The sequence below is a fragment of the Leptidea sinapis genome, chromosome 11, assembly GCF_905404315.1.
Source record: "Leptidea sinapis chromosome 11, ilLepSina1.1, whole genome shotgun sequence".
Lineage (NCBI taxonomy): Eukaryota > Metazoa > Arthropoda > Insecta > Lepidoptera > Pieridae > Leptidea > Leptidea sinapis.
Window position 1 is genome coordinate 6889233 of NC_066275.1, and position 12965 is coordinate 6902197.

Sequence of the window (12965 nt, forward strand, 5' to 3'; positions counted from 1 at the left end):
GACACTGGGATCACGTCATATCATCAGTTATTATTTTGTATTTTATACCGTTGTGTGTCAAGATGCCACGCACACAAGCATCTAATAGTTGTCGCAACTCGCAATAAAGAAGTTGTTCTTATGTAGTGCGGTATCTAGCTGTAGCGCAGCGAAGACCAGTCCTAAATCTAAGACTCTAGTGTTGTATATTAAACCATCGTTTAATGCTTAATTTCATCAAATCAGTCTTGATCATTGTAATGGTCCCTACGAATCAATAACATGGAGTTGATTATAAAAATATCAAATACTCTTAGAAATCTGTTACAATAGACGTTAATATATTTGACAAAATACAAAGAGGTGACAATTTAAAAGTACAAATTACTACATAAGTACATCAAATGAAGTAATTCCTAGTTCCACAACCTTTTAATTCTTGTAATAAAAATTGGGACAGTAGACTAAGATAAGACTAAGGCTAAGATACAGGGAGTATCATAGCGTAACCCATGGTCAGTCACAACCTTGGCCAGAGATTTCACTAACTAGAAGACTTTCCATTCCACTTGATACCTAAACCGGTATGGTATACGCTCCGTTCCATTGTCAAAAGCAAATTATCACTTTGATCTGGAACACCAACAGTCTGAAAAACAAACAATAAAACAATTGGGAATGAATCACAGTGCTGGTAAAATACAATGTTATATTAAAAACAGTATCCTGTATAATGTACATAATATGCGGTATGCATGTACTTTGAACAATATCCAATGATCTTAATTTATATGAATATCAATAGACTAAATTTCTTACTTCTTAAAATTTGAAATCTTTGCACTAGCTAAAAAGTTTATGTTATATTTTAAACTAATTCATTTATCATCAATGAAACTAATTCTCATTTCGACGAAAGCTCAGCCTGCTAAAAGCTTTCAGTTAATTATGAAGTGATCATAATGTTTGTTATAATTGAAAATTATTCAACCCTTTTACTTGATATAATTTAATAATGAGTTATTTTATAAACATACCATCGTGGTCCTCCTATCTGTTTTAGTTCATTCTCCCATCGTAAGAACTGTCTTCCTTAACCTCTTATCTCTTCTGGGGTACCATTCAGTTTTTGCTCTTGACCATTTTTGTGATTCATCCCTCATAAAGTGGCCTACCCATCTCCATTTCAAAGTGCGTTATGCTTTTGAACCTAGTTTTTCCTTTGATATGGTTAGATAATAATCCTGAGCTATTAGAGTAGGTAATATACATCACGGTATAATTAATGAAAATATATAGCTTGAAAATTTTCTTAGAAAACAAGAAACAAACTATTATATCAAGACAGTTCAATATAGATTTTACTTTGCAGGAAAAACCGGAGTGAATTGGAAAATTACTTGCAACATGTGTGAGTGATGATCCAGCTTCGTGTCACGAGGAAATTCCCGGTTCCTGTTTTCAATTTAAACTGTATAGTGAGTGTCTTGTTAAAAAATATTGATGTGTCTGCTACCATGATAATAATATTTTTTTTATAAAATTAAGGGACGAGACGAGTAGAACGTTCAGCTGATGGTAATTAATACGCCCTGCCCATTACAATGCAGTGCCACTCAAGATTATTGAAAAACCCAATAATTCTCAGTTGCACAACAACTGCGATCGCCACCTTGGGACAAAAGATGTCAAGTCTCATTTTCCCAGTAATTTCACGGCGCCCTTCAGACTAAAACACAGTAATGCTTACACATTACTGCTTCATGGCAGAACTAGGCACCGATGTGGTAACCCTCTATCTAATCTAGCCGGCATCCGGTGCAAAGGAGCCTCCCACTGGTGAAAAATTCCAATATCTGAGAAAAATAAAGGTGTGTAGTAAGAAAATGTGATTGCGTTATAATGGACTTAATATTAATATGATTGGTTCACTTTATGGTAATTATAAGAAATTTTGGATTGCGTTGGTAGCCATAGTCGAATATTTTCAAAATTACATGGATTAATTTATTAATTATTATTATTAATTCATTTTAATTAATTACATCTGTGTCTGTTCCAAATTTGGGTTATTTCAAAGTTAATGTAAGTATGTCAATTAATTTGTAGTCATTTGTATATTATTATAAATGTGGTTTTTTTTTGAAGTATTCAACACAAAATGTTTTAAATTTCGTGTTTATTGTCAGTCTTACTACCGGACCTGTCAAGAGTATTTTCGTAATTGGATCGCCTTGAGTGATTAAGTTTATATAACAATCCTTATTTAAGATGTACCCAAAATTATATAAGATCAAGATTGAAATTCAAGATGAATAAAGGAAATTTTGACAGATTTGCACAGAAGATGATGATTTATACTTCGTATTTATCTAATTCCTAATATTATATCATTCAACTAGCTGATCCGACAAACGTTGTACTACCACGGCTAACATAGTTATAGGTGAGATGTGCTTGAGTTGCGAGGAAGCGAGAGGCGAGAGTGAGTCGCGGCGGAAGGACACCGATTCCAAAATTGACATTAATCGTAACTTTTTAGTGCCATATTATATCTATTGTTGTAAGTTGTGTCCTTGAAATCGATTGTTTTTTTTTTTTTATTTCGTTAGTATATTTAAAAACTTATCCAAGTAAAACATTCCTCGAGAAACACGCTATCCATTGGTAAAAACAGCTTGAAGATTGGTGCAGTAGTTTTTGAGTTTATCACGAACAGACAGACAGACGCAGTGGAGGAGTTTGTTTTTTATTAATATGTAGTTATTTATAACATGCAATTGACCATAAGCATGCATTCAGACAAACCCTTTTCGTAGTAGGTGTAGATTTGAATATGAGTTACTTTCCGTGTTCTTTTACATTACTCTATTGAATTAATAAATCAAATAACATTCATGGAAACTCTTAACAGAGATATGTTATCGTAGATTACAGAGTAAGTTAGCTTCACTTATGAAGATTAAGTTTATAAGAAGTCCAATCAATTAATACAAAAAAAAATGCTGTAAGTTATCAAACTAATGACCAAATAAAGACATGTTGCGATTTTTAATACAAGGGTGAGCTGGATGAAGGACCACGATTATGAAGTAGGGGATAATTTTACTATATGACTAGCTGAACCGGCAAACCTTTTATTGCCATATATATTATCGAAAAAAAAACAAAAAATCGATCAAAATCAAAGTCAAATAAACCTTATTCAGTTAGGCTTAAACTAAGTGCTATTGAATCGTATGTTTGGAAAAAGTTTAGCTCGTGAGAAGAACATACAAGAAACTCAATGGCCACTCTTTTCAATCAAATAGAGTACTTTACAATGGCTGTAATATACATAAATTATTTTGTAATGTGCTTCATCCAATATATGAATCGTGTTTAAATAAAATAAATTATTTCATAAAAATAAATAAAGAATTAACTGTATAAATATAAATTATGTTATATTGGATGCATCAACCTTTATAGCTTGAATTCATTGTTTGTGTAAGGATGCTAAGTGAACATGATGGTCGTGATTACTGTCATTAGTAGCATCCCACAGATTCAATCATTTATTAACTATAACAGGTTGACTTGGCACCACAAGCAGCACCCGTTCACGAGTTGGACATGGACCAGCCATCGTTCACTTCGCACATATTTGAGGGAAGGAGACGACCCGGCACACGACATCGCCGCAAGCAATGCCATTCAGTGAGCATGTAATAACATGCATACCTACATAGCATACCCACGCATGATAACTACAAAATTACAAAATTAATGGCTCACAAAGCAAGCCCACAAATGATTCTATACAATGAAATTACAGTGGATTCTATATAAACCAAAACAATATAATATTATTAATATATTAATGTTACATTCATAAGATTATACAATCTTAACATGAATAATAATTATTAGGTGAACCAGGAACATCTATTTTCCATATTTCTTTTTCCTCTAGATATTCTTTAATCGGCTTTTTGAATATGGCGATTCTTTATAACTTTCTTTGAATTTAGAAGGTGTTAGACATATTGTAATTTTTAATTTTTTTGGATTAATATGAATGAACTGCACACTGAGACAAACAAATTTTGTATTTTACTGAGTCTCGTTTTTGGAATAGCGATTTTATTTTTATTTCTTGTATTGATGGCCATCAAAAATTCATTCATTCAAAAAATTCGCTTCGGAGGAGTACGGCAGGAAACATTGTGACACAAGAATTTAATATCTATCTATATGCAGAAAAGAGCAATTCGAGCAGTCTATAAAATGCGTTCAAGGGATTCATTCAGAGAAAAGTTTAGTGGAATAAATATTATGACAGTACACTGCCAGTACATATACGAGAACCTTCTATACGCCCATAAAAATATTAGCCAATTTAAAAAGAATAGTGATGTACACAGTGTACTCAATATACAATACTTAATGTACAATAATACTCAAAACAAACATAAACTCGCAATTCCATCTACTAGGCTCCGTAAAATTGCTAAATCTTTTAAAGTGGATTGTGTTGTATTTTATAATATACTCCCAAATGAAATTAAAATGTTACCTATTAAAAAATTTAAATGTATCGTAAAAAATAAATTAACATCTAAGGCCTATTATATCGTGAAAGATTATTTGAATGATAAAGATAGTTGGAATTAATGTTCTAAATTTTGTTAATGAATATTGTTATACTCATTTGAATGCTATTGTAACTTTTATACTTCATCCTGACTTGCACTAAATAACTTATAAAGTTTTACAGTGAATAAAGATTTTTTGACTTTGACTTTGACTTATCATCATCATCACTAGCCGGAAGACGTCCACTGCTGGAGAAAGGCCTCCCCAAAATCTCCACGACCAGTCCTGCACTGTCCTTATTCAACGTATTCCAGCGATCTTGATAAGATCGTCGGTCCATCTTGTGGAGGGCCCACCAACACCACATCTTCCGGTACGTGGTCGCCATTTGAGGAATTTTCTACTCCAACGGCCATCTGTCCGTCGAACTACGTGCCCTGCTCGCTGCCACTTCAGTTTCGCAACAATTTTGGCTATGTCAGTGACTTTGGTTACTCATTTCTGATTCGATCTCGCAGGGAAACTCCGAGCATAGCCCTCTTAATTGACCTGTTAGTAACAATATATCCAAACAATAAATAAATATATATATATAGATACACTTGAGAATCTAGTTGAATGTAGATTGCGTTTATCTATGGAAGTACGTGGCTTTGAGTTTATATACTAGCTGTGTCTACATTTGTTGTAGAGTTGATGTCACCTACGTGACCCTTCAATCCAACAACTTGGGCGTCGTTAGCAGCTTGCAATTATTCACTACGGAGCCGCAGTGAGGTTCTAACATTTATTACAAATACCAACTGGTATTTGTAATGAATGTTAGGATGTTATTGTGGTTGAGTTGAATTTTAAATATTGAATGTTGTTCTCGATAAGCCAGTTTCAAGTTTAATATTATACAAAAAATGACATCATTTTAAAAGTACTTTATATTATTGAAATGGAAAATCGAATGCTATTAATCGAATCGTAATCGATTATGAGTGGCTTCTTCATACTACATTTAAAAAGATCAATTTATTTTTAATATTTCTCGTAAACCAATCAAAATCCAATCGAAACAACTCATCATGTGGTGGGTCTTTATTTTGATTTTTTGCGGACTAAATACCTCATTATTCGCAACACCAAAGGATATCTGTAAAAATCATGCAAACGAGCTCTACCTTCTTAACAATCTAACGTAACCTATCATTCATTAAAATTGTTGTTCTCTGAATCTGGGATTCCAACCAGAAAAATAATTTTGTGAATGAAAATAGAATTATCACGCTTTATGTTATGCTAACATTTATCGAGACAGAAAAATATTTGTAAGTGGGCCAAGCTTACATATAATATATTTTTAGTTATAGATCATATATTTTTTTTATGAAAAAAAGGGAAGAGATGAGCAGGACGTTCAGCTGATAGTAATTGATACGATGATGATAACAATGCAGTGACGCCACTCCAACTGCGCTAGTCACCTTGAGACATAATATGTCAAGTCTCATTTGCCCTGTAACTTCACTAGCTACGGCGCCCTTCAGACCGAAACACAGTAATGCATTAACATTACTGCTTCACGGCAGAAATAGGCGCCGTTGTGGTACCTACTCATAATCTAGCTTCCGGTGCAAAGGAGCCTCCCACTGCTAAATTTTGCAACCACTATTAGGCTCGAGATAGCGGACTATTCTAACGTTATGAATGCCTGTGAATTAGACTTCTGTGAATTGGAACGGGCACCAGAGCATAAGAAACTTCACGAAATAACGAAAAAACTGCGACAATTTATTATGATTCATTATTAAATTTGATGTTTAATTTTTTTCAGTTCTCAACTTCCACATTAATAAATTTATCGCGAATTTACGAAAAACATATTGAGCCAAATTAATTATCTGAAAATAAATTTGGAGCTAGGAAACCACAAAAGTTAGAGGTAAAATAATATATAAAGAATTATTCATGGTCGTAACTTATTCGGAATTCTCTTTTCCTTAAATTGGAATTTTAACGATATTAATTTAATTCGCATTTGATTGGCATCATGGCTCCATTCCTTGGGTTTTTGTGGCTTTTAGTATTATTTTTTTTGTAATTACTGATAACTTTACAAAACTAAATAATATTATAATACGGATCATTTCAAGGTTTGGGTAAACGCATGAAAACCATATTATTTGGAAATAAATATGTTAGTTATTTATATAAATAATAATAAAGAAAGTATAGATGAAGAGATAATTAATAAAAATAATAATATTAACATACTTTTACTTACAATTACAGCCCTAAGTCTAATACTAAAAATTGGTGAACATAATTAAGGTAAATATATCTAGGTAAGAAGCGCAATATCGGGACATGCATTTAAACTTGTCGCCTATAATTGTCATAAATGTATTTTTTGTGACAATTAAAGGCAAAAATAAGCACAACTGAAAAAATCACAAATATTTTGAATCAAATTAAATTAGCCAAGCACATTAAGTTGGTTCATAAACAGATACAAAAAATCTTTTGCCATGATTAATTACATCAAAAATATGTACCTACATAAAGCTGTTAAAATACAAAACAAAAAGCCATATCACACCACGTGCGGGCGAATAGTCACGCCCGTAATAAGAGCTGAGTAAACTCAACTTATTAATTTCTGAAAACATTTCTGTAGGATTTTTTCACCAAAACACGTTCCGTGATGGAAGTTATAAGCTTTATGTACATTATCTGTATAAGAAATGTAAGTAATTTAATACCACATATCTTAAATCTGTAGTCTACAGTTATCTTTTTGCTTTAGAATTCTATTCCTCGATCTAACTAAGCTTTTATAGGAATTAACGGGATCAATAGGTAAATATTTTTTTCTAAATTTTAATATTAATTTAAATCTAAACATCTTTTCAATAGTTCACCCGCCGCCGGAGCACATCATAGTATCGCGCACTCGGTTGGTTATCGTTTTAAATATTATAATATAATACAATATTTGCACCAAATATTATGGAGTTAAAAAAAAGCAATAAATAATATCTTATTTTAAATATCAGAAGCAATAAAAGTATTTACTTTGATATAAGGATTAATTTATTAATACCAAAACATGTGCATTAGAAATAAATTATCATTTTTTATTGTATTTATGGTTCACTATTTTAGGCGAAAATGGCTTACACATAAAAATATATGGATGTATGTTGTTGCGAGCTTTTTTGTAAGAATATTTAAGATAAACATTTCCATCATACATCATGAACGTGGAGTTCTAACAGTTTTTGCAGCGCACGCCAGAATAGCTCGCAGATGGCAGACGTTTTTGCTACTCACATGACACTATATTTTGAGCAATTCACAAAATATCTAATTAAATTATGGCATATGTGATATTATGATGTATAAGCTATATTATAATAAACCGATTATTTATTCAAACAAAACAAATCTTATAACTATATTTACAATACCATGACTACATAAAATTAAAACTATCATTACGTGGAATGGTACCAAGAATACTGGTAGCATTTCCGCGTTGGATAGCTAGGCTGATCCGATGACCGAGATAGCTGAATATGGCTACTGGAAACCCAAACGCTGGCAGCTGTCTCGCTCAACGGATCAGCCTAGCTATCCAACGCGGAAATGCTACCAGTATTCTTGGTACCCTTCCACGTAATGATAGGTATATTATTATAAAAACTATATTTCAATATAAACAATTCAGTAGTTTTTGCGTGAATGAGTAACAAACATCAATACAAAGTTTCACGTTTACAATATTAGTAAGTATAACTTAAAGATTATGGATATGAGGTGTAGATAGAACAATTTTATTTTATTAATAAATACGACCATTGAATTTAGGTATAGCTGATATCATTAACAATGTACAGTTGAAGATTATATTAACTATTAACATTTCAACATTTCTAATATTAAATCAATTACATTAATTGAAAATATTATTGGTATTTGGTTTTATACACGGTTAATTTCTTATTTCATTATAAGTGAAACCGTATATTCGTTATCGTAAATCATTTATTACGTCCTCGCATCAGTCAGGGTTGTGAAAGTGCTACGTCAGCACTTTATTCGATTATACGAAACTCCCTAAGCGAGTATAATAGTATCACACATCAAATATTAGCTTGTCTATCTATCCATACAAACAAAATATATTGGAAGAGGTGATTTGCGAATAAACACCGCAGTATCAAAGAGTACACCTAAAGCAATCCTATTACAATGTTATCTCCTGTGATTTATATTGAGGTATGAGCATTCACGTACTATTCTCATCATCTATTCTCAATCATCTATTAAAAGTTCATCAAAAAATATTTGAGCGGCGTTATATATACATTAAGTTATATAGATAACTTTAAAACATTCATTCAAATTAAGTTCTCGTGGCAGTAATGTTCAAAGCATACGCTTACTAGAATTAGTCGAAAGAGATGGACGCGAACACGAGGCAAGAACATTTTAATTGAATTTATTGAAAACGTCAAGTTGGTTATACTTTTGTTAATCCATCCTATTTATTTTATCCGATAAGTTTGGATATTTTGCTGTTAATTGGAGAGTTTTTCTTAACACTTTGTCATTGCGTGGCATTGTATTCAAAGCGCGGTCGGAACACAATTAAATTAAAACTCTGCCTAATAGACGCGAATACAGTAGAGTCTTACTTTTAACAATTTTTGAGCGTGATTAGTTGTTTTTTGTATGCCTGTAATGGGTATCAGTTATATGCACCTTACATACATAAGTATTGCAATAACGTTAGTAAATTTTGGGAGTGGCTCCTTTGCACCGGATGCCGGTTAGATTATGGGTACCACAACGGTACCTATTTCTGCCGTGAAGCAGTAATGTGTAAGCATTACTGTGTTTCGGTCTGAAGGGCGTCGTAAGCTAGTGAAATTACTGGGCATATGAGACTTGACATCTTATTTCTCAAGGTGACGAGCGCAATTGTAGTGCCACTCAGAATTTATGGGATTTTCAATAATAAGGTGTTGGGCAGGGCGTATCAGTTACCATCAGCTGAACGTTCTGCTCGTCTCATGCTTTAATTTCATAAAAAAAATACATCGTAGAGTGTGAAAAATATGTTTAAGATCACAGAAACCACCACCACAAAACAATCAGGAATGTAAAATAATGATGTTCGAGTATATTTTCAGTACAAATAGAATTAGAATACCAGAAACACGCAAGTTTTAATAATTATTCAGCTACATTATTTCAGTTGCTTTGATAAATTTACATTATTGTAGTTCTGCATCATAAAGTTTTTTGGTACTCTATTTAATGAATGTCGTGATCAGCTAACGGGCTCTGTGAAATAATTAACACATATTGCTACATGTGTTAATAACAAAGGGAAGTCTCATTACGTTTACTGGAAGTGTTAGAAAGTTTTTCATACTATGGACACATATATATATATATTATTTTAGCTATTTATGCATATAATAACTGTCCATAAACATTTGACGTTTTCTTTGTTCGCGTAAGACAACTTTGATTCACAGATTCACATACAACTGTAACATTTTAATTGAATATATCTTTTTATAATATATTGTATTAAAAAGCAGCGTGACCCCTTTGGATCTTGGAACTTATAGAACGCAATAATTTAAGATTTTTATTACGACGATTTTTTTATTTATTTCTAAATACCCTCTATGTTTATCGCAGGATGCATTAGAACACAACCTCTGCAGCGATGTTGTATCTTCCGACTTCACGCCTTTACAAAACAAAAGCGTTCTCCACTGGGGCTAGGTTAAAAAACACAAAATCTTTGGTGCGCCAGAATATCCCCAGGGTTGGACTTAGTATGCCGTAGCACGAATTTGGACGTAAAAAATATTGTAGTTGATAGATCTTTAGTCTACGATTATAATGATACCACTCTCATTACAAGGTAATGCACCGTTTTCAAGAAAAAATCGAAAAAAAATTCTTCAAATAATTCCCCTTTCCTTCCTCCCCATAAAATGTCTTAATTTGAGGTTTAGTTATAATGCTTTTTTCTCTGGAACGGTGCATTACCTTGTTATTAGAGTGGTAGCATTATAATTGTGGACTAAAGCTCCATCAATTACAATATTTTTTACCTCATAATTCGTGCTACGAGATACTATGTTTTAACCAATACCCTGACTGAAGAGGATCTAAAAGAGATAATGAAAAAAGAGCCACCGCTGTTCGTAATGGGTGACAGGTTTCCAAAACAGTATATTACTTACACTTACGGCTTGAAATCAAAATCTGTCACAGGATATGTAGTGGTTTTGAAAAAAATTACGAGCCGCATCACTAGGAGGTTATGATTCAGAATGCATGGGCATCACCTAGGTGGCCATGGAGGCTTTGAAACGAAAGGTAATGGATAAATCTGTGTGGATCCTGTTGAATAGAAAATCAGTACAACAGGCTCTACGAAGCAACATTTTTTCCTCGTCACCTTGAGACATAAGATGCTAAGTCTCATTTGACCAGTAATAATAACTAACCACGGCGCCCTTCAGATCAAAACACAATAATTCTTACAGATTACTGCTTCGTTGCTTACGTCGTAGTACCCATAATCTACCATACAAAATAAATGCACCGTAGACGTAATTACGTATACTTATACTATCTAAACCTCTCGGAATCATCTCGATTCAAGCTGTGAATTACTATCCTAAATCCGGAGTCGTCGTAATCTCAGTATAACCATTACAGTGCCTGAAAGATTCGTATTACACAGAATGGGAGCTTAAGTTGGAGGAAAAGAAAAAATTAGCTTGATGTAACATTCAGTTTTATTGCGGGACGTCCGTCTGAGAGGAAATTTGGGAGACGTTAATGGATCTGGCAACGCGCTCTTGTATGTTATCATTACAGGAAACTTTGAATGAGATTGAGGCACTTTCACTTTGCCATTGGAAAAATTTGGTTACAAACACCGGAACACGAGTATTTTATACATAAGATTTTTTTTGAAGCATTGGTTGCGCAATAGGTTGAAACATTGACTCTCACCACGGAGCCCCCGGTTCGATCCTCGCCCGCCATAAACGAATGTGTCTTATTTTTTTTTATTTATTTATTAAAAGGTACATCAACAGTACACACATATAACAATTACATATAACACAACATAAATAATAGATGTACACAACATTCACAGTTGCTGCTGTGACTATTATTAATTATTACATACTTATTATTACTAACTATTAACTAATTACCAATATAATTTAAAATAAAATTTAATAACAATTTAAAGTTGATTATAGACTTTAAGTTACATAAGTATAATTATTACATATAAAAGGAAAAAAGATATTTATTTATTTATTTATTTCTATAAATACCGAGTGTTTTTTATTATGTGTATGTTATTTAAGTTTCCGAAGATTACGTTTAAATTCTTGTAGACCATTGGAAAATATGTCTATGTTCACTATTTCTTTATTTATTTCATTGTACTGCCTAAGCAGTCGTGGTACTTGTTAAAATGAGCCTAAGTTTGTTCGATAGCATGGTATATCAAAAATACACGAATTACCTTTACGAGGCATGTTGTGAGGGACGTATATTTTAACAGCTTCTATAATTTAGGACAATAAATAATACCATTTATTAATTTATATAAGAAAACCAAACCTAAATTCTTACGTCAGTCATAAAGGGTGTTCAACTTAAAAAATTTACTTCTGTCACTATAAGAGCTTCTGTGGGATATACCCTGAGCACTGTATGCTAAATATTTAGTAAATCTCCTTTGTATGGTTTCCAGTCTTTGCGAGTGAATGCTATAGCTTGGGCTCCAGACTATGCAAGCATATTCTAAAATACTTTTAACTAGAGTATTATTTAAAGTGATTTTAGTATTCATTAGTATCATTAAGCCAGCATTTGTGCACCTTTTAAAACTATAGAATCTATGAGTGCCTTAAAGTTTAATTTTGAATTCACGATAATTCCGAGGTCCTTTGTTTCAAACACCTCCTCGAGCTCAGAGTTTTTTATGTAATAAATATATACATTAGGAATGGTTTTCTTGGTGAACCTCATCACATGACATTATTTTGTGTTTAAGACCATATTATTATTATAACACCATAACTGTATGTTATTAAGGTCAGACTGAATTAAATTACAATCACTATTATTACTAATTACTCTATATATCTTTAGGTCATCGGCAAACAGGGAAGCTTGACTGTAATGGATATGATTAGTTATGTCATTAATAAATATAGTGAATAAAATCAGTCCAAGATGCGATCCTTGTGGAACACCTGACGTAGCAATAATAGTATTCGAGTCATATCCATTTACTGAAACTACTTGAGGCCTCTGATTAAGATATGATTCAAACCAATTTAAAAGAGGTCCATGTA

The 12965-nt window shown here is 32.5% G+C and overlaps 1 protein-coding gene across 1 annotated transcript in view; it reads left to right on the forward strand.

Annotated features, from left to right (window-relative positions):
• LOC126966967 (uncharacterized) overlaps positions 1-11364 on the forward strand; it is a 177893-nt gene extending 166529 nt beyond the window's left edge. Inside the window, exon 5 of the mRNA XM_050811282.1 lies at positions 11299-11364. Within this exon, the coding sequence (XP_050667239.1) occupies positions 11299-11364 (66 nt within the window). The remainder of the gene's footprint in view (positions 1-11298) is intronic.
• Positions 11365-12965: the final 1601 nt, after the last annotated feature.